We start from the raw sequence: 27,860 nt of genomic DNA on the forward strand, positions 1-27,860 counted from the left end.
AGATACCCCAAGACAGAGATGCCCTGGGCTCTCAGTAAAGCCAGGACCGGCGCAAGCACCTTGGTGAAAACCCGCGGAGCCGAAGCGAGACCGAAGGGCAACGCCACAAATTGGTAGTGATCCTCCGCAATGGCGAATCGAAGGTACCTCTGGTGACCCTCGAAATTGGAATGTGAAGGTACGCATCCTTCAGATCGATGGAGGCCATGAATTCCCCCGGAACCAGGGCAGCCACCACTGACCGCAGGGATTCCATGCGGAACTTGCGAACCCGCACAAAGCGGTTCAGAGCTTTCAAGTCCAGAATCGGACGTACCTTGCCCTCCTTTCTGGGCACAGTGAACAGATTGGAATAGAACCCCTGAAATCTGTCCCGATGAGGCACCGGAACCACCACTCCCTGGGCCCGCAGGTCCCGCACCGCCAGGTGCAGATCCCGCAAGCGCTCCGGAGTCAGCTGAAGGTTTGAGGGGAAAAATCTGCCCGCCGGCCGAGAGAGAAACTCGATCTTGTAACCAGATCGAACGATTTCCTGAACCCACCTGTCCCGAATGCGGTCCAGCCAGGGTTGAAGAAAACCGAGCAAACGTCCCCCCACCCCAGAACTGGGTGAGGGCGTCCCTTCAGGCCGCATTGTTATGGGCAGCGGACCCGGACTGGCCGGACTTCTGCTTACCCGTCCACGGCTTCTTCTGGGAGCCTTGGCCCTTGAAGGGCTTGCCCTTATAGTGCGACCGAAAGGCACGAAAGGACCCCTGAGAGGGTCTAAACGAGGTATTCTTCTTACCGCGAACAAACTTATTCTTGTGAGCTTGGGGCAAGAGAGTGCTCTTACCCCCAGAAATACCTTTTATCAGAGTATCCAAAGATTCGCCAAAAAGGCGAGATCCCGCGTAGGGCAAGTTAGCTAAAGTCTTGCGAGAAGATTGGTCAACAGACCAACATTTCAGCCATATCAGGCGACGGTTCAATACCGCCACACTGGAAAGATGTGCAGCCAAAGGGACCAAATCTAGGTCCGCATCACACAAATACATGACACCCTGATGAATCTGATCCACCATAGCCAATGTCGTCGGTGGAGCAGAGTCAGCCACCAGGGTGCGCCTGAGCACCTGCGTCCAATCCGCAATAGCCTGGGCTGCCATAATGGAAGCAAAAATAGGCTTCAGCATAGAGCCAGCAACCGTATAAGAATGACGGGCCAAAGATTCCAATCTCCTGTCCGTCGGGTCCCCGAACACCGGGGTATCCTCAGCAGGGATCGCAGTTGATTTATTCAAAATCGCCATCGCGTGATCCACCTGAGGCGGCATACACCAACGCTCATCAGTGGCGGGTGAAAAGGGATAACGCAGTTTGAACCTACTCGGCACAGTAAAAGGCTTTTTTAAATTGCGCCACTGCTCATCCACTGCGTGCTGAAATTCCGCAGAGCAAGGAAAAACCTGCGATGTTTTGCGTTTCCTTTGCGTCCCATAAGAGGACATCAAAACAGGCGGACATGGTTCATCCTGCAAATGCGTTTGCTTGATAGAAGCAACCAACTCATCCATTATCAACCCCTTCCACCTCAGCCTCCCCCTCAGACCCCACAAGGTCTAGGGACGAGTGAGACCCTGAGAAGGGCACTCCAGCCATAGCAGCCCCATCGCCCTCTGAATCAGAGGAAATAGACACCCTGGGCCGTTTTGTGGATCGATCAGCCACCAGCATCTGCACCTGAGCAGCCAAATTTGCCACATTAGTAGCCAGATCAGCCCCCTCGGGGGAAGCAGCAGCCCCTTGGCCCCCCACCAAGGCGGGAGGAAACTTGCAATCCTGAGAATCCATGCCCCAGTAGTATCAGGAAAAAAGGAGTACTGCCCCTTTAAGATCGCAGCGAGCGTAGCCCACCGCACCCACTGAATACACCGACCCCCACAGGGATAAGGACACTAGGCAAGGAATACAGGAAAATGGAGAGAACCTGGAGAGCTCACACAGGCTGCTGCCACCGATCGCTGTCCCAGAGCAAAAGGAAGTGATGCATGACTGACCGCCCCTGTAAAGCCTATGGAAGGCTACACAAACATGGCCGTTCGGCTGAGGATTTCACAGGCAAACAGAACATGGCGCCGACATGTGGCCCGAACAATCGCTGCCAAAATGGCGGCTCTTGGCGCCAAAACGCAGCGCCTTACCACACAGGGCCGGCCACCACAAATTTGCCGCAAAAAATGGCGGATCGCCGCAGCGATCGCTTCACAGCATGTCCAAACCCAGGCTGCAGCATGTATGCACTCGGCAGAACAGGAGAGCCCCCCCCTCGCAGCCCACACACAGGCAGTAATTCCACACAGGAACTGACAGGGAGCTCAGCAGCCACACAGACATGCAGGGTCACACAGTCACAGACTGACACCCAATAGACAGGTCCCCACATAGAGATACACTTACCAGTCCGGATGGCGTGGGGAGCCTGCTCCAGCGACCAAACCGCTGTACTGAGGACAGGGAGTGTCGCAGCCATGACGCAGTGGAACTGCGGTGCGAAACCGCAATGGCGTCCAGTGAGGTAGCCACCTCACCGATAGCATCCCTGCAGCGAACAGGGATGGGTCGTTCAATGTGCCAGGGAAACCTGTGCTGAACGCTCGATGGCAGGCTGGGAAGCCCCTGGCCCTGAGCCCTGGGATCCAGGGTGGCCAGACCGAGACCCAGCTCTGCACGATCATCTTCATCAGAAGAAGCTAACTAATGCTGAAAATAAACAGCTAAGTAAAAGAAAGAGAAAAAAACTCCAAATAAAATCAAAAAGAAAAAAGAAGCTGAGACTGAGAGCCCCAGCACAGGAACAGCCAGCCTACTCCTAAGCTAGGCATTAGAAACTGAGTTGGGAATGCAGGAAGCAGGGGAGGTATTGACTGAGGGGACCACCCCCTAGGGGTGGGATATGTTAAAAGCTTTGATATTAACTATTTGTTACCTAGCTACTCCTGCGGAGAAAAGGTCAATAACCCCATTAGTGATGAATATGAAGTGGCGGCGACTGTCGGAGGACGTAAGAGAAATATTGTTTTTTTTTTTCAAAATTGTCGCTATTTTTTTGTTTATAGCGCAAATAATAAAAATCGCACAGGTGATCAAATACCACCAAAAGAAAGCTCTATTTGTGGGGAAAAAGGACATCAATTTTATTTAGGTACAGCGTCGCACAACCACGCAATTGTCCGTTAAAGTAACGCAGTGCCAAATCGCAAAATATGGCCTGGTCATTAAGGGGGTAAATCCTTCCGGTCCAGAAGTGGTTAAGTACATGGTTGAAATATCTATATATTTCGTTTAGACCAGGGAAATAGGAAGCACATCTAGTGGACGAGCCCCAGAGTTAAATGCCTATAGATAGGAGTTTAGGACATGGTGAATACACTCTTACATTCAAACTTGTGCGAAGACCCTTGGGAAGCTCCGTTATATCCTGTAAGCCAGGGGTGGGGAACCTTTTTTCTGCCAAGGGCCATTTGGGTATTTATAAAACCATTCGGGGGCCATACAAAATTATCACCTTTAAAAATTAGCCTGTTATATTTGGTCAAACATTTAATTACCTTACCCCTAATGTGATGGCTGCAACTGCTTCTCTTTGGTGAAGTGTGTGATGTTAGCTGGTATTGATGATGTTGCTACTCGCAACAGGTTTTCCAGGTTTGCATCGGTCAGTCTGGAGCGCTGACGACTTTTTTATGGTGGTAAGTTTTGAAAAGAACTGCTGGCAGGTACTGCTGGTGGGTATAGCTGGCTGGTACTGCTGTGGGTACTGCTGGCTCAGGCTGGTACTGCTGGCTTGTACTGTGCTGTGAGTACTGCTGGATGGTACTGCTGGCTCAGGCTGGTACTGCTGTGGGTACTGCTGACTCAGGCTGGTACTGTGCTGTAGGTACTGCTGGCTGGTACTGCTGTGGGTACTGCTGGCTCAGGCTGGTACTGATGGCTGGTACTGTGCTGTGGGTACTGCTGGCTGGTATTGCTGTGGGTACTGCTGGCTGGTATTGCTGTGGGTACTGCTGGCTGGTACTGTGCTGTAGGTACTGCTGGCTGGTACTGTTGTATGTACTGCTGACTCTGGCTGGTACTGCTGGTTCTGCTGTGGGTACTGCTGGTTCTAGCTGGTACTGCTGTGTGTACTGCTGGTACTGCTGTGAGTACTGCTGGCTCTGGCTGGTACTGCTGGCTTTGGCTGGTAGTGCTGTGTGTGCTGCTGGCGGGAAATGCTGGCTAGGAGAAGTGTAGCAGAGCCATGCTGGAGGAAGAGGTGATGTTTTCTGTATTGGTCACAGGCGGAGTGCATTTGATATCACTCCACCTGTGACTCACTTAGACTGTCATAACGGAGCAGGAACTATACAGGAAGCATCGGCTCCATTCTGACAGATCAGCTGAGAGACACAGACTCAGCTGCATGGGGGGCCGGACCAGATGACTTCGGGGGCCGCATACAAAGAGAGAACAAATTTTAGTGACCTATAAATTTATGACTACAAAACAGAAAATCGCAAAGGCGTGGAAGACACCAGTGCTCTGCTTTGATGAGGTGAAGCAACAAGCACATGGTACGCTGGTAAACTAAAAACTCATGGCGATTCTCACGAACACGCACGATACATGGTTGCGGATTTGGCAACCTTGGTTGGACCAGTTCCAGACTATGCTACCTCCTACGCGTTTTTTTGGATCTGATCACATAGCTGGGCCCCCTGAGAAATGCTGCCTTCCTCTCCCCACTTTTTTTTCTTCTGTCTTTCCTCTCCTTCTTTGTGTCCTGTTTTTTGGTAGCTTATTATTGAGTAGGTTTCTCTTCGAGAGGTCAGGTTTTGCCCTCACACAGACTGTTAATCAGCAGTTGAGTTGGATAAAACCTTACATTGGCCATTTTTCAATAACGAATCGCGGAAGTGAAGGTCAGCCAACCTTAATGCTGTTTTGGACCCATCTATAAACCGCTGACAGTGAATCTGAATGTATGTGATACTTGACTTACTGTATATTGATTTTTATGAAATGATGTTTCCTGTAAGAAATATTCGTATCTCTGTTCAGAGATTTTTCTGGAATGCACCTGCTGCACAGCAAAGCCAGAGGTTTTCCAGCTTTTGTAGCTGTCTCGCTTTCTGTGCCACCTCCCAACCTCCAGCAAAACTTCATTTTATTTCATTTTATTTTTGGAGGAAGAAAAATGCTGACTATGACCCTAAAAACACCATCTCTACAGTAAAGCATGGAGGTGGAAACATTATGATTTGGGGCCGTTTCTCTGCTAAAGCTACAGGCCGACTTTTCTGCATTGAGGGGCCAATGGATGGGACCATGTATTGTAAAATCTTGAATGAGAACATTCTTCTCGCAGCCAGAACACTGAAGATGGGTCATGGATGGGTCTTTCAACATGACAATGACCCAAAACATACCGCCAAGGCAACATAGGAGTGGCTCAAGAAGAAGCACATTAAGGTCATGGAGTGGCCTGGCCAGGCTTCAGACCCAAAACCTATAGAAAATGTATGGAGGGAGCTTAAATTTGAGTTGCCAAGCGACAGCCAGGAAACCTTAAAGTGGAGTTCCACCCATTTTTAATAACTTGGATTACATAGATGTATGTAATCCCCTTTAAAACTACTTTTACCAATGGAAACTTTTTTTTTTGCTAGTAAATACCTTATTTTCTTCTTTATTCATCCTCTCCTCACTTCCGGGTCTGGCCGCGATCGGCGATTACGTCATTCGGCGATTCGCAGGGGGTGCTGGGATGGCATGAAATCTCGCATTATTACACAGGAGCTGAGCTGTTTGTATTGAGGCCGTGCTCTGCCCCGCCTCCGCCCCGCCTCCTCTCAGTGAGCAAGGACTGAAAGCATTATATCCTCACTGAGCTCACTGAGAGGAGGCGGGGCAGAGCATGGCCTCAATACAATACATACTGTACAGCTCACTGAGAGAAGGCGGGGCGGAGGTGGGACAGAGTATGGCCTCAATACAAACAGCTCAGCTCCTGTGTAATAATGCGAGATTTCATGCCATCCCAGAAACCCCTGCGAATCGACGAATGACGTAATCGCTGATCGGCGGCCGGACCCGGAAGTGAGGAGAGGATGAATAAAGAAGAAAAACAGGTATTTACTAGCAAAAAAAAAAAAAAATTTCCATTGGTAAAAGTAGTTTTAAATGGGATTACATACATCTAAAGTTACTAAAATGGGTGGAACTCCACTTTAAGGACTTAGAGAAGATCTGTAAAAAACCTGGTCACTAATACTAGAAGAAGTGTCTTACCTCTGTACTTGCCAACAAGGGTTTTCCCACCAAGAACTAAAACATGTTTTGCATGGGGATCAAATACTTATTTTACTCACTGAACTGCAAATCAATTTATAACATTTGTATTATGTGTTTTTTTTCTGGATTTTTAGTTGATATTCTGTCTCTATCATTTAAAATACACCTATGATAAAAAATTATAGACCCTTCATTTCTTTGTTAGTGGGCAAACTTACAAAATCAGCAGGGGATCAAGTAATTATTTCCCCCACTGTATATAGGGAGGTGACGGGAGGGGCAAAGGAGCTGGCCCAGCACAGAAATTAATTAGGTACTCCCGAGGAGGAGAGCAGAGGAGAAGATGAGCATAGCGCCCTCCCTCCTTGCATGTGCAAGGAGGGAGGGGGCTATGCTTACCCTGCATAAGTCAAATTTTCCTGCAATTTCAGGGCACAGTGCCAATGATTAAAAAAAAGAAAAATGTATGGAAAGGAAAAAACATTGCACGTAAAGCTGGCCATAGATGGTTACATATTTTTTTCGTTCAGTCAGCAGGGTGCGGGTGGGCAGCAAATTTTTGACTGAGTTTCTATTCTCACTGAGAATTGTGTGGGGGGTCTCTGATGTGAGGTGGGGATGTGTGGGGGGGGCTCTCTGATGTAGGGGGGGCTCTAAATTAAGGGGGGCTTTGTGTGTGGGGTCTCTGATGTAAAGGGGGCTCTGTGTGGGGGGTCTCTGATGTAAAGGGGGCTCTGTGTGGGGGGTCTCTGATGTAAGGGGGGCTAAGTTATTAGTGATCATGGTGAATCATCACCGAATGATCACAATAAACCACATACTGCACTATTCTACTAAAAACTGCAACACGAAAGTCGTTTAACCCTTCTACTGCCACCACAGTAATTACTGCACTGGAGTTATAAGCTGTAAATAGGCTCAGGGGTACCACAGCAGCCGAGACTCCGGCTGTGGCATCTTTGTAGAATTCACTAGAAATGATCATGTTACATGCCGTTAAAATGGTCCCCGTCCTGAACTCCCCCATCTCATGTCAATGAACATCCAGAAACATTCTCAGGATGGGAAGCGGTGGGAGATCTTCCATTCTTCTGCAAATGTAAACCCCTGCAGCCCTCTGTGCGCTTGTTTTTGCTCACCAAAGAGGCTTTCTCAGATCGAACGACTGTCAGGAACATATTCCTGAATTTATAGCCACACAGGTCACTCCGGAGGAAGCCAATGTGTATGTCTTTGCAAGTCTATGGGTACAAGCAGAGGAGCACTACAGGTCTCTGCAAGTCTAAGGGGACAAGCAGAGGAGCTCTACAGGTCTCTGCAAGTCTAAGGGGACAAGCAGAGGAGCTCTACAGGTCTCTGCCAGGTCCCATATACCCAGCAGAGACTCGCACATATGCGGGATATTATTCTAAGACGGTGGAGTGATGAAGAACTTAGGGCTGAAAGGAGGACAATACTAGACTTAAATAGTAATTTTTTTGTTTTTTCTTTATTTCTATACAGGAACAAATATCAGGGATTAGAAATAAAACTTTAGCTAGGTAAGGTGAAGTGTCTTTTTAAAGGGGTAGTATCATAGCACGGTATTATGACTGACACCAACAATGAAGCACCATTCCTACTGACACCAACAAAGGGCTACTATTCCTCCCACTAATACCAATGATGGGGCACTATTCCTCCTACTGACACCAATAACGGGGCACTATTTCTCCCACTGACAACAATTATGGGGTACTATTCCTCCCACTGATACCAACGATGGGGTACTACTCCCGACACCAAAGATGGGGCACTATTCCTCCCAATAATACCAACAATAGGGGCACTGTTTCTCCCACTGATACCAACAATGTGTCAATTTTTCTCCCACTGACACCAACAATGGAGCACTATTCCTCCCACTGATAATAACGATGAGGCACTATTCCTCCCACTGACACCAACGATGGGGAACAATTCCTCCCATTGACACCAAGGATGGGGCACTATTCCTCCCACTGACACCAACGATGGGGCACTATTCCTCCCACTGACACCAACGATGGGGCACTATTCCTCCCACTGATACTAGCGATGGGGCACTATTCCTCCCACTAATACCAAGGATAGGGGCACTGTTTCTTCCACTGATAACAACAATGTGTCAATTTTTCTCCCACCAATACCAATGATGGGGTACTATTCCTCCCACTGACACCAACGATGGGGCACTATTCCTCCCACTGACACCAACAATGGGGTACTATTCCTCCCATTGATACTATTGATGAGGCACTATTCCTCCCACTGATACTAACGATGGGGCACTTTTCCTCCCACTGATACCAACGATGGGGCACTATTCCTCCCTATGATACTAGCAATGGAGCACTATTCCTCCCACTGATACAAGCGATGGGGCACTATTCCTTCCACTGACACCAACAATGGGGCACTATTCCTCCCACTGACACCAACAATGGGGCACTATTCCTCCCACTGACACCAACAATGGGACACTATTCCTCCCACCGATACCAACAATGGGGAACTATTCCTCCCACCGATACCAACAATGGGACACTATTCCTCCCACCGATACCAACAATGGGGAACTATTCCTCCCACCGATACCAACAATGGGGAACTATTCCTCCCACCGATACCAACAATAGGACACTATTCCTCCCACCGATACCAACAATGGGACACTATTCCTCCCACCGATACCAACAATGGGAAACTATTCCTCCTACTGATATCCACAATGGGTCACTATTCCTCCCACCAATACCAACAATGGGGAACTATTTCTCCCACCAATACCAACAATGGGGAACTATTCCTCCCACCGATACCAACAATGGGACACTATTCCTCCCACCGATACCAACAATGGGACACTATTCCTCCCACCGATACCAACAATGGGACACTATTCCTCCCACCAATACCAACAATGGGGAACTATTCCTCCCACCAATACCAACAATGGGGAACTATTCCTCCCACCAAAACCAACAATGGGGAACTATTCCTCCCACCGATACCAACAATGGGGCACTATTCCTCCCACTGATACCAACGATGGTGTACTTTTCCTCCCCTGACACCAATGATGGGGCATTATTCCTCTTACTGTTACCAACAATGGGGCACTATTCCTCTTACTGTTACCAACAATGGGGCACTATTCCTCCTGCTGATACCAACAATGGGGCACTATTCCTCCCACTGATACCAACAATAGGGTACTATTCCTCTTACTGTTACCAACAATGGGTTACTATTCCCCCTGCTGATACCAACAATAGGGTACTATTCCTCCCACTGACCTTTAATATTTCAAGTTGCTCAGTGCCATCAGTTTCCTACCCTTATCATATGCAGCCTTACCTTACTGTTGGTGTGGACCCGCCGAAAAATATCTGTGTCTTTCCTACATACTCCTCCACTACCTTCTCTCCTCTCCCCCTTGCTTGCTTTTTCCTCAACTGCCCCCTCACTCCCATTAAATCTCATTACTTAAACTGGAACTTTAGTCGGTAAATAAAGTCTTGCTAGATGACTTCAGGCTGGCCCCTTTTGCAAGTATGGATTTGTAAAACATTAAAAATAAGTGCCTAAACTGTGTAAAATCCGGTACTATACTGCCTAATCCTGCTCTGCACATCCTCAGTTGCTCTCCATTTTTAGGTACTTTTAGGCACTGTGCTGAGTTTGTAGAGGCCGACCAGTTGGGTTGAGGACACAAGCAAATTTTTTAGACTGTTAAATCAAAGGATTTAGTTCTGCTTTTATGATTTACTGCTGTTCAGTGGCTCTGGGCTTCAGCAAAATGGCAGCCTCCAGCTAAAAGAAACAGGAAAAATGTTGGGGGAAATTTACAGCACACACTCATTCTGGTAGCATAATTATTAATGTGGAAAGGATGTTCCTTGCTAAAGAACATTCTTTTTTATCAAGTTGTTATGGGTAAAGTTCCGCTTTAATGAAGTGTGTGGACACTAGGCCAACCTATGTGTTCCAAAACACAAAGTCTGTAAATATTTGTGACACATGGACTAATTTAGAACTCGGCACTGCGTGGATGGAGGGCTAGATAGTGTGTGTGCTGTTTTCTATTCTTTCAATAAAAATGAATGATAAAAAACACATACCTTCCAGGTTCTCAATCCTTTCAATGTTGTTCAAAGCTAAATTCAAATATTCCAGTTTTTTTAAACGACCAACATTTTCTAGAAGAAAAAAAAACCACTGCATATGGTTAGAAAGAAGACCTTCATACAATGACTGCTATACATTAACACCATGATGAAGCACCATTCCTCCCACTGACACCAATGATGGGGCACTATCCCTCCATCTGACACCAACAATGTGGCACTATCCCTCGCACTGACACCAACAATGTGGCACTATCCCTCGCACTGACACCAACAATGGGACACTATCCCTCGCACTGACACCAACAATGGGACACTATCTCTCCCACTGACACCAACAATGGGACATTATCCCTCGCACTGACACCAACAATGGGACACTATCTCTCCCACTGACACCAACAATGGGACACTATCCCTCGCACTGACACCAACAATGGGACACTATCCCTCGCACTGACACCAACAATGGGACACTATCCCTCGCACTGACACCAACAATGGGACACTATCCCTCGCACTGACACCAACAATGGGACACTATCTCTCCCACTGACACCAACAATGGGGCACTATCTCTCCCACTGACACCAACAATGGGACACTATCTCTCCCACTGACACCAACAATGGGACACTATCCCTCCATCTGACACCAACAATGGGACACTATTCCTCCCACTGACACCAACAATGGGACACTATTCCTCCCACTGACACCAACAATGGGGCACTATTCTTCCAATGGAAATCAACAATGCGGCACTTTCCCTTCCACTGACAACAACAATGGGGCACTATCTCTCCCACTGACAGTGAACAATGGGGCACTATTCCTCCCACTGACACCAACAATGAGGCACTATCCCCTCCACTGACACTAACAATAAGGGAATTTCCCTCCCACTGACACCAACAACCAAGCAATATTCTTTCCACTGACCATAGGTCCACAAAAAAAAATTGGTGGGATGCACAAGTACGGATTATGGTGCCTTGACCATAATATTTAGGTGGGTGTCACCACAAAAATCAACAGTACTATACAAGACAAGAAACCGTCAAAAAAGCAACACCGACTTGGGCTACCAAGTCATTTATTGAAAAAAGGTATAAAAATATATACAATTTATTTACCCAAAATACATACAACAGAGCACCACTTCCCCATCATCCTCCCATCCCTCCTCCTCCCAGCATTCCCCAAAAGAACCCCACCAACCATCTAAGGCCAAAAAAATGCATTTATTGAAGTCAGGCACTGATGTTGGATGAGAAGGCCTGGCTCGCAGTCTCTGCTTTAATTCGTCCCAAAGGTGTTCTATTGGGTTGAGGTGCAGGCCAGTCAAGTTCCTCCACCCAAAATTCACTCATCCATGTCTGTATTGGCCTTGCTATGTGCACTGGTCCAAAACATTTGGTGGAGGGGGGTTATGGTGTGGGGTTGAGCCCTACAGACCAAGACTGGGATGCCATTAAAGTTCATGTGCATATAAAGGCCGGTGTCCCAATACTTTTGGTAATATAGTGTATATACGATCCGCACAAAAGTGCTATGTAGTAATATACTGTGTCAATGATGGTGGGCTCATCCTATTTGGTAGAAGCCCCCCACATCTATTCAGATATGCATATATCCCAGTTGCCTAATATCACTTGTGATGGGTTTATAACAGCATGTCCAGGGATATCCCGTCCACTTTATGCACACTCACTAACCTGGCGGTACAGGAGGCGAGTTTTGGGACTACATTAATAGTGCCTATGTTTTGGCAGCTTACCATTGCAGTACCAAATCACTGGAGATTTATGGCACTTTTCCACTGCAAGTACCGGCTCGGCTCCACTTGGCCCTGTTTGGCCCGGTTTGGTTTTCCACTGCATGGTACCGCATGGTACGGTGTTGGAACGGTTCGGTAGGATTCGGTATGGTTTGCTTTTCTACTAAAGTAGTACTAAAGTAAGTGGGTGGGATAACAACGATTCTCTGACCAATCAGTGGCAAGTAGTGACAAACAGTCAAGGCTGCATGCAAAGGATTGTGGGATATGGTACCGGTACAGCCCTCTTGGAACTGAGGTGGTACTGTTTATGGTACTGTTTAGAGAGCCGTACCGTTTGATTCCATGTAGTGGAAAAGCGCCGCCGTACCGTACCGAACCGTTCCTACACCGTACCATGCGGTGGAAAAGCACAAAAGCGAGCCGAACCGTTCGGTTCCATGCAGTGGAAAATTAGTGAATCTGGTTTCATCATCGGTTTATTACCGGACCATTATTATTATTATTATTATACAGGATTTATATAGCTCCAACAGGTTACGCAGCGCTTTAAAATATAAAAGGGAGAAAGTACAGTTACAATGCAACAATACAAGAGGTTTAAGAGGGCCCTGCTCAGGAGAGCTTACAATCTAAAAGGGTGAAGCAACAAAAGGTTGTAACTGTGGAGGATGAGCTGATAGAAGTGAAAAAATCTTAGTTGGAGGCATAATAAGCTTCTCTAAAGAGATGAGTTTTCAGGGATCGCCTGGAGCCAGCCAGAGTAGAAGATAGCCGGACAGATTGAGGTAGAGAGTTCTAGAGGATGGGAGAGGCTCTGGAGAAGTCCTGGAGATGAACATGGGAGGAGGAGAAAAGGGAGCTTAAGAGCAGGAGGTCTTGAGAGGAGCGGAGAGGACGGTTTGGGTGATATTTGGAGACCAGATTGGTGATGTAGCTTGGGGCAGAGTTGTGAATGACTTTGTATGTTGTTAGTGTTTTGAATTTGATTGGCTGGGCAATCGGAAGGCAGTGTAGGGATTGGCGGAGAGGGATGGCAGACACTGAGCAGTTGGTTAAGTAGATGAGTCTGGCAGCAGCATTCATGATAGACTGAGGAGGAGATGGCCTATGGAGAGGAAGGCCTATAAGGAGGGAGTTGCAATAGTCAAGGAGAGATAACAAGGGAGTGAATGAGTAGCTTGGTGGCTTCATTAGTTAAAGCGGAGTTCCGGGCACAAAATCGATCTTTTTTTTTTTGTGCCCGTCCGCTTGTTCTCCTTCACCTGAAAAGGAATTGGATAGTTAGGTTTTTTTTTTTTTTTTTACTCACCTTGTAATTGAAGATCGAAAATACTCACCTCAGTGTACTTCCTCCCTCTGAGCCGCGGCTCCGCCGTCACTTCCTGTCTTGCGATGATTCCTGGGAGCTGAACATCATCGCTCCCAGGAATCAATGCGACGGCACCGGCCCTGCTCGTCACTTCCGGGGCGACGCCGCATTCCCTGCTAAACAGCTTCTGGGCATGCCCAGAAGCTGTGGAGGAATGCGGCGCCGCACCGGAAGTGACGAGAGGGGCCGGTGAAGGCGCATTCTGGGAGAAGAGGACGCGGAAGAAGACGCAGAAGAGGATCGCGCCGGCTTCAGCTGCCCACAAGAGAGATGGCAACGCTGTGGAAGAAATTTTATAAGTGAGTATTTCTTCTTGCAGGTAAGTGCGAACCGGGACAGATCAGAGGCTAGCCATTGTGGAATGTGCTAGCCCTGACTGTCCCGGGGGTATGTTCACTGAAAAATGTTTTCTGTGCCCGGAACTCCGCTTTAAGAAGGAGAGATTTTTTTTTTTTTTTTCAATCAATAATTTTTATTGAATTTCAAATACAGATGAAAAACAGAAAATCACATTAACAGAATGTGATATAAGAAAATAACCACAACAAGGTAGAACATTATCTAAAAGTGGATGATACAGTGTTCAAACAATAGTATAAGCTTCGTACAAGTGCTTGGCATCATGCATGTAAAGGTTAACAAAGTTTTATTCTGATGATGGGAGGAGAAGAGAGGCGTCGAACTACCTCGACTCAGAACCCCTAGGGCAGTGATGGCGAACCTTGGCACCCCAGATGTTCTGGAACTATATTACCCATGATGCTCAACTACACTGCAGAGTGCATGAGCATCATGGGAAATGTAGTTCCAAAACATCTGGGGTGCCAAGCTTTGCCATCACTGCCCTAGGGGAACAATGTCACCAAGCCACGGGTCGTCGACACCCCCCATCATTGCCAGAAGAAGGAGAGAATTTTAGAGATGTTACGGAGGTGAAGTCTACAAACTTTTGACAAATTGGATTTGGCGCTGAAAGGACAACTCAGAGTCTAGGATTACACCTAGCATCCCAGCGTGAGGGGACTTTCTCCTTCTACTTTGGTTATATCTGCTTCTGGACATTCTGAGAATATATGACATATTAATGGGCACATTCCATCTTGTTTGTGAAAAATCTCACCCCTGAAGTTGCAGACAACTTTCACTGCTTGTGACTTTTATGCGGACTCATGATATAGCATGCTGTTTATATTGCACAAGCTTTAGGATTGGTTACATTAGTTTCTTGTATCCATGATTGCAAGTGCTTGTGACATATCTGTATAGATATGGGGGGCGTCTACCAAATAGGATGAGCCCACCATCATAACCAGGGTATATTACTATAAAGCACTTTTGTGCAGATCGTATATATGTGTACATTTTTATTTTATGTCCATATGCATGTGGTTTATCTCTCAGTATATTAGAGGCAGCTTTTCTGATTACAAGAGCGATTTTCTACTATACAAAAGGATTTCTCTGGATGGAGGTTCACGTGGTGGTTCTTTGACCTTAGGTGATTGGTGGGGTTCTTTTGGGGACTCTTGGGAGGGGAAGGCATGGGAGGATAAAGAGGAATTGGTGCGCGTTCCCAAGTGTTTTATGTAGTTTGAGTAAATAAATTATATACATTTTATACCTTTTTCAATAAATAATTTGGTAGCCCAAGTCAGTGTCGCTTTTTCTACAGTTTCTTGTCTTGTAGTAGCACTCTTTCTAATGACACCAACTATGCAGCACTATTCCTCCCACTGACACCAACGATGGGGCACTATTCCTCCCACTGACACCAACGATGGGGCACTATTCCTCCCACTGACACCAACGATGGGACACTATTCCTCCCACTGACACCAACAATGGGGCACTATTCCTCCCACTGACACCAACGATGGGGCACTATTCCTCCCACTGACACCAACGATGGGGCACTATTCCTCCCACTGACACCAACAATGGGGCACTATTCCTCCCACTGACAACAACGATGGGGCACTATTCCCCCCCCACAGACATCAATGATGGGGCACTATTACTCCCACTGACACCAACAATAGGGCACTATTCCTCCCACTGACACCAACGATGGGGCATTATTTCTCCCACTGACACCAACGATGGTGCAAAATTCCTCCCACTGACATCATTGATGGGGCACTATTCCTCCCACTCACACCAATGATGGGGCACTATTCCTCCTCCTGACACCAACGATGGGGCACTATTCCTCCCACTGACACCAACGATGGGGCACTATTCCCCCCACTGACACCAACGATGGGGCACTATTCCTCCCACTGACATCAATGATGGGGCACTATTCCTCCCACTGACATCAATGATGGGGCACTATTGCTCCCACTCACACCAATGATGGAGCACTATTTCTCCCACTGACACCAACAATGGGGCACTATTCCTCCCACTGACACCAACGATGGGGCACTATTCCTCCCACTGACACCAATGATGGGAACTTTTCCTTCCACTGACACCAACGATGGGGCACTATTCCTCCCACTGAAACCAATGATGGGGCACTATTCCTCCCACTCACACCAATGATGGAGCACTATTTCTCCCACTGACACCAACAATGGGGCACTATTCCTCCCACTCACACCAATGATAGGGCACCATTCCTCCCACTCACATCAATGATGGAGCACTAGGAAAAATGTGGGAGATTTCTGCGCTAAACAAAATAACGTAATATAGTGATCGAACGTCAAAAGCTGCCTCCCATCAGTTGCACTTTGTGGTGTCCCTCTACCTGCACTCCCCTGGTGGTGTTTTATTTGAAGAATTTATTTGGACTATTCTACTTGTGTTTCGGAAACCCTTGGATTCACTTCTGGGACTTTCTATTTTTAAACATATCATTTTTTATGTTGTTTGCACGTTTTTTTCTATATAAACAATGTGGAATCAATTTTGTTTTATTTTATGTATCAATCAATGGTTTATCCGTTTATGATTAATGATAGAGCACTATTCCTCTCATTGACACCAAGGATGGGGCACTATTTCTCCCAATGACGCCGATAGGGCACTGTTCCTCCAACTACTAACCACAGGTGCTATGTATTTTTTACTCTCATTGACCACCAATACTGGGGGAATTGTTTACTCCCACTGATGCTCAGGAATATATAACCATCCCTGGCCACAGCCTGGCCTCCCTAAAATACTGAAGGACAGTAAACTGGCCCTTTGTTTAGAAAGTTTGGAAACCCCTGCTTTACTGCAATGCATGGCACTCTGTGCGATATTTTGTGGGGTCATTTATTAGGATTGTAACCTTAACTCCCAACTACAGTAAATGCCGACAGACCTGTACTGCAACACACGGGCCCCACACCGAGGTACACTGCATTAAAAAATGTCAGTTTTTTATTCTGTTGCCATCCATCAGCAGCTCATTATAAATGAACGCCTTATTGCAATATGATAACGAATTAAATTTTACATGTTAACTTTCACTATATTGTCAAAAGTATTGGGACACCTGCCTTTACACGCACATGAACATTAATGGCACCCCAGTCTTAGTCCATAAGGTTCAATATGGAGTTGGCCCACCCCTTGCATCTATAACAGCTTCAAACAGTCTAAACGGGTGTTCTATAAGAAAACCCTACCCCATCAGATTTCCCTACCTATGTCATTTCCGGTGCGGGTTCATCATGCACCAGCTGTAGCCGCGTCACACGTCCTACTGCGCATGCGCGAAGTAGGTAGGGGATTTTGATAACATCGTAAGGGATGAGGCTACTGTGCATGCACACCAACAGATCGGGCAGCGGCATCTCTTATAACAAACATACATCCAATCTCCAATGCCGAGCCGACAATGGGACAATCCTATTCCCTACCCACAAGGCCACTGTCTCATTGTCGGGTCGGCACAGTGTGGGGCATGGAGATCGGATTGTTGGCTCCGCGCAGTGTCGGGTCAGTGCAGTGTGGGCCATGGAGATCGGATGGATGTTTGTTATAAGAGATCCCGCTGCTCGACCCGTTGGTGCGCATGCACACTAGGACTTTTGCCTGACCCCTTACGATGTTATCAAAATTCCCTACCTATTCTGCGCATGCCCAATAGGACGTGTGTGACGTGGCTATCTCAACCGGAAATTACTTAGGTTGGGAAATCTGATGGGGTAGGGAAATCTGATAGAACACCGGCTGCTCCCCGCCCCTCCACAGCCCAGCGCTCCAATGAGAGAGGAGGGGGCAGAGCAGAGAGCCGGTGACTGACAGTCAGCAGCTCTCTGCTTGGGGGCAGGGCCGGTGCTAGACTGTTTTACGCCCTAGGCAAGATCAGCTACTTGCGCCCCCCCCAAAAAAAAATAAATGAAAGGGGAAGGGGTTAAACACTGCTCTATGTCATATCCAGTGACCCTGATCTGATGGTTCCTCCATGTAATGTTGTCATACCCAGTGATCCCAATGTTCCTCTATGTCACACCAGGGGTCCCTGATGTTCCTCCATGTCACACCTGGGGACCCTGATGTTCCTCCATGTCACACCTGGGGACCTCAATTCCCAATGGCACACCCAGGGATCCAAATTCCTCATGGCACACCTGGTGACCCCCAAACCCTTGTAACACTTGTGACCCCTCTCCCCCATGTCACACCTGGTGACTCTGATTTCCCATGGAATACCTGGTGACCGCAATTCTCTTTCACATCAGGGATACTCCATGTCACACCCAGGGACCCTGATTCCCTGTTCTGGGGACACTTACTGGGCAGTATGAAGAGAGTGGCCTTCACTCTGCCCTCCTTCACCATGATCCTGCTGATTCCTTCTCCCAGGACGCTCCTCTCCTGGACCACAGTGCTCACCACAGCTCCAACCGGCTCCTGGTGGAGGGAGAAGCAGCAGTCAGAGAGCTCCGCACATTCTTCATCACCAACCTCCTCAGACCATTCCATTGCCTCGTCGCTTCTGCTCCAGTAAAGGTGCCGCCCTCCAGTGCCGAGCTCCATTTCAGGTTCAGCTCTCCTCCACTCCGTGCTTAATACCGACCCAGGGAAATGAACGGCTGCCCACCAGCTCAGATTAGAGAGTCACTTCCCGCCCAGGGATTAGGCCGCTCAGCTCCAGACGAAGAGAATCATTATGCAACTAGCACTTTGGTGGGCTCCTTTCTTGCCCCTTGGGGCTCCCCCAACAATGGTGGAAAGCCAGGGCCTGGTAGTTCTGCCACTGTCCTAGACACCTGGCATCTTCCTCTGTCCCTTCTTCCTCCCCCACTGCTGACCCTTTCCTCAGCTCACAAGGATCATTCATGACGGAGAGTGAGTGCTGACTCGTGGCTGTGCCCCTAGGTGGCAATGCGCCCTAGGCGGCTGCCTAGTTTGCCTAGTGGAAGCACCGGCCCTGCTTGGGGGGCTGTCAGAATCGAGCGATCGGCAGTGTTCGAACTCTCGGTTTTCAGTGTAGAGGCGCCGGGGGACAGATTCAGCATTGGACCGATGCTGCATCCACCTAGGTAGGTATGAATCAACAAAAAAGTAGAAACCCCATACTTCTCTTTAATAACATTCATCTTAGTGTTGCGTTATGAGATTCTGATTGGTCTGGCATCTGCTCACTCACCTATTTTAGGTATGAGATTGTTCTGGAGGTAAAGGATTTTCAGCTCCTTGCACCATTTGTCCACATGATCAATCTTCTCTAGATCTTGCTGGTGAAGAGAAAGTTCTTCCAAGGAGAAGATTTCACAGTTATTGTGTTCTGCTCGTCTCCTTATCAAATCTTCTGTGACTGCAAGACAAAGTGCCAATACAATAAACATACCAGTGGGTATCTACTGCTTCATTGATGGTGAAGGCCAATATCATATGTAGCAACAGGAAAGTTTGAATGCAGCTGTAGAGAGCACAGATGAGGGAGGTTAAACCACTTAATCTCTGGGAGGTTTTACCCCCTTCATGACCAGGGCATGTTGTGTTATTCAGCAATGCGCTATTTTATCTGGCAATTACGCAGTCATGCAACACTGCACACAAATTAAATTTATATCATTTTTTTCACATAAATAGAGCTTTCTTTTGGTGGTATTTGATCACCATTGGGTTTTTATTTTTAATTACATAAAGGAAAAAACACTGAAAATTTTGAAAAAAAAAAAAATATTTTCTACATTCTGTTAGAACACATATCCAAGAATGTGGAGAAAAATATACACAAGGTATATACCACGCGCCAGAGAAAAAGGGTTTCAAGTGAATATATAAATATATAAATAGGATAATTACTATTAAACGGAAATAAAGGCAGCTGCTGTATAAAAAAAGGGTATGGTGTGAAAAAAAATGGACTTTAAAAGAAAGGCCACATACAGCGCTTGCTAGCTATCATATAAGTAAATTATGTATGCAGAGATTCCCAGTACTGATAAACCAATTGCATGAATGACTGAATAAATGAATAAATAAATATGTTCCACAGTAAATACAATAATAAGTGAAGGTGATAGTGCTCAAATTTTATCCCTTAGTGCATATGTGGCTGTGACATGAATTAATATATATATGAGCGGTGCGGGCTGCGCGTCCTCCTCGCGGTAACAACGGGCTACTTCCGGCTCTGAAGACGTCACCGGATGTGACGAAATGCGTAAGCTTGGACCGCATAACGTCACGACGCTGCCCTAAGTGGAAGGCAAGCCGGAAGTAGCCCGTTGTTACCGCGAGGAGGACGCGCAGCCCGCACCGCTGACCACCAGGGAGTGTTTTTATTTATGCGTTCATGTTCGGCACCCTACGTAAGGGTAATAAACTATCAAGTTTGACTTTGACTTTATTACGCTATTTATTTATTTTGACTTTATTATGCTATTGGGAGCTTTCTTTCTCCTTTTTATAACACTGAGCTGATGTACCCTGGAGTCCAGAGGAGCTTCATTAGCCTATAGGACCGTCCAAAGGGGAACCTCTTTTGGCCCAGGAGGCCACCGAGCGTGAATGGTCTTAATGTTATATAACATATGAGACCCACTGTATCCGGTAAGTGACCCAATCCTTTCATTCATTTGGGAGAAGGAATCGACACCGTAGCCAACCAAGTCACAGCATTTGCACTTTTCTATTGTGAAGAATCACTCTCACTATGGACTATAATTTTTGAGCACATAATCACCACCTCATTTTGGACTGTTTTATAAAAATATTTATTCTGATATATATTAATTCTTTCAACTGTATTTATACGTATACTGCAGTATAAAATATTTATTGTATATATATATATATATATTATACTGCTCATATATATATTAATTCATGTCACAGCCACATATGCACTAAGGGATAAAATTTGAGCACTATCACCTTCACTTATTATTGTATTTACTGTGGAACATATTTATTTATTCAGTCATTCAGTCATTCATGCAATTGGTTTATCAGTATTGGGAATCTCTGCATACATAATTTACTTATATGATAGCTAGCAAGCGCTGTATGTGGCCTTTCTTTTAAAGTCCATTTTTTTCACAACATATCCAAGAAATAGAACATTTTTCATAAATTTAGGCCAAAATGTATTCTGCTACATGTCGCAAGTACTGGCATTGATTGGGGCTGATCCTGCTAACACTGCATGTTTGGGGACATTAAACTATTGGGGATACTAGTATAGTTCTGACTGTTACCAAGATATGGACCCGGACAGACATTATACTAGTAATTCCAGTGATCAGGGACTTATAGCGTGACTGTGATAGTGTGGCGGGCAAACAGGGACTGGCACTAACTGACAATGGCTGAGAGGGACACTAACTGACTCTAACTGACACTATCTGACGTCGCTAGTGACAATAATACAGTGATCAGTGATAATACTGTACCCTGACACTGTACTAATGACACTGGCTGGATGACAGAGGTGATCAGGAGGGTAATCAAAGGGTTAACTGTGTGCCTAACAAGTGTATGTGTGCTGAATTTACTCACTTACAGACTGTCTGGCTTTTCTTCCTAATTTCAGCTCTGAATGGTGAGATCAGGGAAAAAACAGCCAGATCTGTGCTGTGCCACACCAATCAGCAGGTTCTCAGCCAAAATCCTTAGCTGCGAGCCTGCTGGCGAACTCGTGCTGTATCCAGCCACAGCACAAGAGGCAGGGGGTGCATGCGCCTGTAAACCTGGAAGTTCAGTGAGACGTATGGGTACGTCGTGGTGCTCAGGGGAGCCACCAGCCAGCAGTAAATCTACTAGTGGCCAGTCGGCAGGTGATTAATTTGCAAAAGGGGTTGCAATGACTACCTTATGTAACCAGTCTGCAGTCTCAGACCATCTCCTATATCAGGTTGGCAATCCCAAACTGTCTCCTGTGTCATATCCACAGTCCCAGGCCATGTGCCGTATGGCCTCTGCGGTATCTGACCAGCTCCTGTATTACATTTGCAGTCTCCAGCCATCTCCTGTATCATTTCTGCAGTCTCAGGTCTCAGGCAAACTCCTGTATCTCACTGGCAGTCTCGTACCTCCACCTGTATCACATCAGCAGTCTGACCATTTCCTGAAGCAGGTCTTCAGTCCCTTACTATCTTCTGCAGCATGTCTGCAATCTCGGTCAGTCTTTTGTAGCATTAAAGTGGTTCTAAAGGTTCAAAGTTTTTACCCTATTGCATTCTCTGAATTAAGGTAAAAACCCTTCTGGGCCACAGGATCCCCCCACTCTCAGCCCCATACTTAACTGAGCCCAATCCAGCGCTGTGACTGAGAGCAGCGGCTTTGCTCCTGGAGATGCTCATGGTGTCTTGGGAGGTGACCAGGGTGCCTGAGAAAGTGCCTCAAGAAATAACCAGAATGCTGTGAAGATGATCAGGGTGTCCCTGGGGGTGTTCAGGACATGTTGGGAAGTGACCATGCTACTAAGAAGATGACCGGGGTGCTCCTGGAGGTGACCAAGGTGCCTTGGGAGGTAAGGTGCTGAGGAGGTGACAAAGACACCTCAGGAGGTGACCAAAGTACTGAGAAGATGACAAGGGTGCCCATAGGTGCTCAGAAAGTGGCCAGGGTGCCAAGATGACCAGGGTCACCTTTGGGGTGTCCTGGGTGCTTTGGGAGATGATCAGACTGCTGGGAAGACGATTAGGGTTTCCCTGGGGGGTTCATGGCATCTTGGGGAGTGACCAGGATGTCTCAGGAAATTCAAGGCTGCATAGATGATAGCCACTGTGCTCCGGGAAATATTCAGGGGGTCTCTGGAGGTAAAAAGAGGTGACCAGGGAGACTCAGGAGGTAAAGATGTGACCAAGACTCCTCAGGAGGTGACCGGGGTGCTAGAGAGTCAACCATGGTGCCCTTTTGGCTGTTCAGGGTGTTCAGGGTGACCAGAGTGCCTCAAAGAAGGCTCATGTGAAGATGATCAGGGTGTCCCTGGGGGGTGTTAAGGGCATCTCGGGAGGTGACCAGACTACTAAGAATATGACCGGGGTGCTCCTGAAGGTGATCAGGCAGCTGAGATGACCGGGGTGCTCCTGGAGGTATTCAGGGTGCTGAGAAGAGGACTGGGATGCTCCTGGAGGTAATCAGGGTGCTGAGAAGAGGACTGGGATGCTCCTGGAGGTATTCAGGGTGCTGAGAAGAGGACTGGGATGCTCCTGGAGGTATTCAGGGTGCTGAGATGATTGGGGTGCTCCTGGAGGTGACCAGGGTGCTGAGAAGATGACTGGGGTAATCCTGGAGGTAATCAGGGTGCTGTGAAGAGGACCGGGGTGCTCCTGGAGGTAATCAGGGTGCTGAGAAGATGACCAGGGTGATCCTGGAGGTAATCAGGGTGCTGAGAAGATGACCAGGGTGATCCTGGAGGCGATCAGGGTGCTGAGAAGATGACCGGGGTGCTCCTGGAGGTAATCAGGGTGCTGAGAAGATGACCGGGGTGCTCCTGGAGGTAATCAGGGTGCTAAGAATATGACTGGGGTGATCCTGGAGGTGATCAGGGTGCTAAGAATATGACTGGGGTGATCCTGGAGGTGATCAGGGAGCTGAGAAGATGACCGGGGTGCTCCTGGAGATGATCAGGGAGCTGAGAAGATGACTGGGGTGCTACTGGAGGTGATCAGGGAGCTGAGAAGATGACTGGGGAGATCCCGGAGATGATCAGGGAGCTGAGAAGATGACTGGGGTGATCCTGGAGATGATCAGGGAGCTGAGAAGATGACCGGGGTGCTCCTGGAGATGATCAGGGTGCTGAGAAGATGACCGGGGTGCTCCTGGAGGTGATCAAGGTGATGAGAAGATGATTGGGGTGCTCCTGGAGATGATCAGGGAGCTGAGAAGATGACCGGGGTGCTCCTGGAGATGATCAGGGAGCTGAGAAGATTACCGGGGTGCTCCTGGAGATGATCAGGGTGCTGAGAAGATGACCGGGGTGCTCCTGGAGGTGATCAGGGTGCTGAGAAGATGATTGGGGTGCTCTGGAGGTGATCACAGGGTGCTGAGATGATTGGGGTGCTCCTGGAGGTGATCAGGGTGCTGAGAAGATGACTGGGGTGCTCCTGGAGATGATCAGGGTGCTGAGAAGATGACTGGGGTGCTCTTGGAGGTGACCAGGGTGCTGAGCAGTGGTGGCATGTGCGTTGGCGGCGCAGGGGCGCCGCCCCCCTATCCATGCGTCCGGCCCCCTAATCTGCATGCAGGGGCGCCGGACGCATGAAGTTCAATGGGGCTTTTTTTTTTTTGCATCACCTGATTAGAGCCAGAGGCTCTAATAGGCTGCAGCAAAGGGTGGACCCGGGGCACAGATCAGTGCGCCCCGAGCCCACCCATTGTGTGACAATAGCGAATGAAAATTCGCTAATGTCACACGGATCCTCCTCCTGGCCAATCAGGGAGTGGGTCAGATACGCGCTTCCTGATTGGCCGCAGGGCAAACCCCATGCCATTGGCTGAGGAGGAGGCGGGAACGGGAGGACTTGAGGAGACGCCGGGGGATTGAAGAGAAGCTGCCGCCGGGACACTGAGGAGAAGGCGCCACCGTGGCTGCTCCAGGGCTCCCGGTAAGTGCACTGGTCTTGGGGGGGGTGGGGGGCACACTGCATTGAAAGGGGGCATGTACGCTGATCACTGCATTGAAAGGGGCATGTACGCTGGTCACTGCATTGAAAGGGGGCATGTATGCTGGTCACTGCATTGAAAAGGGGCATGTATGCTGGTCACTGCATTGAAGGGGGCATGTATGCTGGTCACTGCATTGAAGGGGGCATGTACGCTGGTCACTGCATTGAAAGGGGGCATGTACGCTGGTCTCTGCATTGAAAGGGGGCCTGTACACTGGTCACTGCATTGAAGGGGGCACGCTGGTCACTGCATTGAAAGGGGCATGTACGCTGGTCACTGCATTGAAAGGGGGCATGTACGCTGGTCTCTGCATTGAAAGGGGGCATGTACGCTGGTCTCTGCATTGAAAGGGGGCATGTACGCTGGTCACTGCATTGAAGGGGGCATGTACGCTGGTCACTGCATTGAAAGGGGGCATGTACGCTGGTCTCTGCATTGAAAGGGGGCATGTACGCTGGTCTCTGCATTGAAAGGGGGCATGTACGCTGGTCACTGCATTGAAGGGGGCATGTACGCTGGTCACTGCATTGAAAGGGGGCCTGTACACTGGTCACTGCATTGAAGGGGGCACGCTGGTCACTGCATTGAAAGGGGCATGTACGCTGGTCACTGCATTGAAAGGGGGCATGTACGCTGGTCACTGCATTGAAAGGGGGCCTGTACGCTGGTCACTGCATTGAAAGGGGGCCTGTACACTGGTCACTGCATTGAAGGGGGCACGCTGGTCACTGCATTGAAAGGGGCACGCTGGTCACTGCATTGAAGGGGGTACGCTGGTCACTGCATTGAAAGGGGGCATGTACGCTGGTCACTGCATTGAAAGGGGGCCTGTACACTGGTCACTGCATTGAAGGGGGCACGCTGGTCACTGCATTGAAAGGGGCACGCTGGTCACTGCATTGAAGGGGGTACGCTGGTCACTGTGCATTGTAAGGGGGCACACTATACCTTAATTACTGAAGGCCCCTTTCACACTTTTGCGACCTCAAAGTCACGCAATTTTTTACAGCGTTTTTTTTGCCGCAAAGCAATGCCTATTACATTTTTCTGTTTGCGCCCCCCCCTCCCCCCCAAAAAAAATTTTGAGCACCAGCCGCCACTGGTGCTGAGAAGATGACTGGGGGGCTCCTGGGTGCTCAGGAAGTGACCAAGGTGCTGAGAAGATGAGCAGAGCGCCCCCTGGAGGGGGGTGATCAGGGTGTTTAGAAAGTCACCAGAGTGGTCCGGGGGGAAGGGGGACCACTCTGGTGACTTTCTAAACACCCTGATCACCCCCCTCCAGGGGGCGCTCTGCTCATCCCAGAATCACAAGTAGTATTGGGGTTGGGGTGTTATCTCCATACACAGCACACCTCCCTGTACACATAATAGTGATGATAGAAATACTCACTGAATACCATGGCGGCGAATCCCGGCTCCTCCAGCTGCGGCTATACACCGACTATCACTCCGGGACGCGGCTCCGGTCACCATGACAACCAGCCGACTACGGCGGAGAGAAGGGACAAACTTCTCTAAACAACACAGAGCAGTCGCGATGTGTTCCCAGACTGACCACCAGAGGGCGCCTGAGAGTACTCCATCCAGGCACCTTCCATATCTATTCCTCCTTGTATGGGATGAGCAGAAATCATTGCAGAAAATCAGAATGAGAGTCCATGTGTAATGCAGACACTGACATTTCTGTGTTTGTCATGCTTCACCTGCCATTTTAACCACTTTAAGACCAGGCCTATTTCTGACACTTGTTGTTTACAAGCTAAAATCAGTTTTTTTTTTTTGCTAGAAAACTACTTAGAAGCCCCAAACATTATATATTTTTTTTATCAGAGACCCTAGAGAATAAAATGGAGATCGTTGCAATATTTTTTATCACACCGTATTTGCGCTGCGGTCTTCCAAACACAATTTTTTTGGAGAAAATTCACTTTTTTTGATTAAAAAATAAGAAAACAGTAAAGTTAGCCCAATTTTTTTCTATAATGTGAAAGATAATGTTACACCGAGTAAATAGATACCCAACATGTCATGCTTCAAAATTGCACACGCTCGTGGAATGAAACAAACGTTGGTACTTAAAAATCCCCATAGGTGACATTTAAAAAATTTCTACAGGTTTAGAGTTACAGAGGAGGTCTAGGACTCAAATTATTGCTCTCGCTCTAATGATCGCAGTGATACCTAACATGTGGTTTGAACACCGTTTACATATGTGGGCGAGACTTGCGTATGCGTTCGCTTCTGCGCTCGAGCTAACGGGGACAGGGCGCTTTCATTTTTTTTTTTTTTCTATTTATTTTATTTATTATTTTTTATTTTTGACACAGTTTTTTAAAAAAAAAATAAAAAATTTTGATAATTTTTATTCCTATTACAAGGAATGTAAACATCCCTTGTAATAGAAATAGGCTGACAGGGCCTCTTTATTGTGATATCTGGGGTCAAAAAGACCTTACACCTCACAAAAACAAAAAAATTGCTGAAAAAAAATCGGCTCTTTAAACCGGTTGCTAGGAGACGACGTCTGACGTCGCTCCGGTCCTCCAAGACCATAGAGTCGAGTGGGGGCCATCTTGCCCTAACTCGACTTCCTGTCTGTGAGGAGCGGGGACCGGATTGTTTTTCCCGCTGCCAGCGGGTCCGGTAAGCAGGGAAAACGACCGGGACAAGGCGGGAGGGGTGGGGGCACCCCTTCTGCCGCACCGTAAGGGTGATCCTGTGGCGAATCCGCCGCTTGGACCTCCCTTATTTGAAAGAGGACCGCCCACCGTTTCTAAAAATACCGGGGTTACGGCAGCTATCTGCTGCCGTAACCCCGGAATTTAGCGTCAAAATACCGACGTAAATCCACGGCGGACGGTCGGTAAGTGGTTAAACACACTGTAAGGCTCCATTCACACCTATGGATGTACCATGGAATATGCACATTTTTTTTGCCCAATTTTGCTTCATTTCACACATTGTGCTTAGGGCAGCTTATGCACGTCAGTGGGCTGCTCTAGGTGCAAAAATTGCAGAAAACAAGTGCATGTGCCTTTTTAACCCCTTGGCGCTGGCCGTACACAAATATGCAGCCTCTCGTCGCCTTATCCTTGTTGTCGCGCACCCGCATATTTGCATTAATTGCTGCACATACACCTGTGCTGAGAGCATGCGGGCGAGCTCCCACCACGATTACCAT

The 27,860-nt window shown here is 47.9% G+C and overlaps 1 protein-coding gene across 1 annotated transcript in view; it reads right to left on the reverse strand.

The window, feature by feature from the left end:
• Positions 1-26,183, reverse strand: part of DNAAF11 (dynein axonemal assembly factor 11) — a gene marked incomplete at its 3' end in the record, with an annotated part of 192,955 nt that extends 166,772 nt beyond the window's left edge. The window contains exons 1-3 of the mRNA XM_082259018.1: positions 26,070-26,183; positions 19,206-19,373; positions 10,455-10,532 (exon numbers count right to left, since the gene is read on the reverse strand). Of these exons, the coding sequence (XP_082115144.1) occupies positions 10,455-10,532; positions 19,206-19,373; positions 26,070-26,079 (256 nt within the window). The 5' untranslated portion in view covers positions 26,080-26,183. The remainder of the gene's footprint in view (positions 1-10,454; positions 10,533-19,205; positions 19,374-26,069) is intronic.
• Between the last annotated feature and the right edge of the window lie 1,677 nt (positions 26,184-27,860).

The sequence above is a fragment of the Pelophylax lessonae genome (genome assembly GCF_965119305.1).
Source record: "Pelophylax lessonae genome assembly, chromosome: 5".
Classification (NCBI taxonomy): domain Eukaryota; kingdom Metazoa; phylum Chordata; class Amphibia; order Anura; family Ranidae; genus Pelophylax; species Pelophylax lessonae.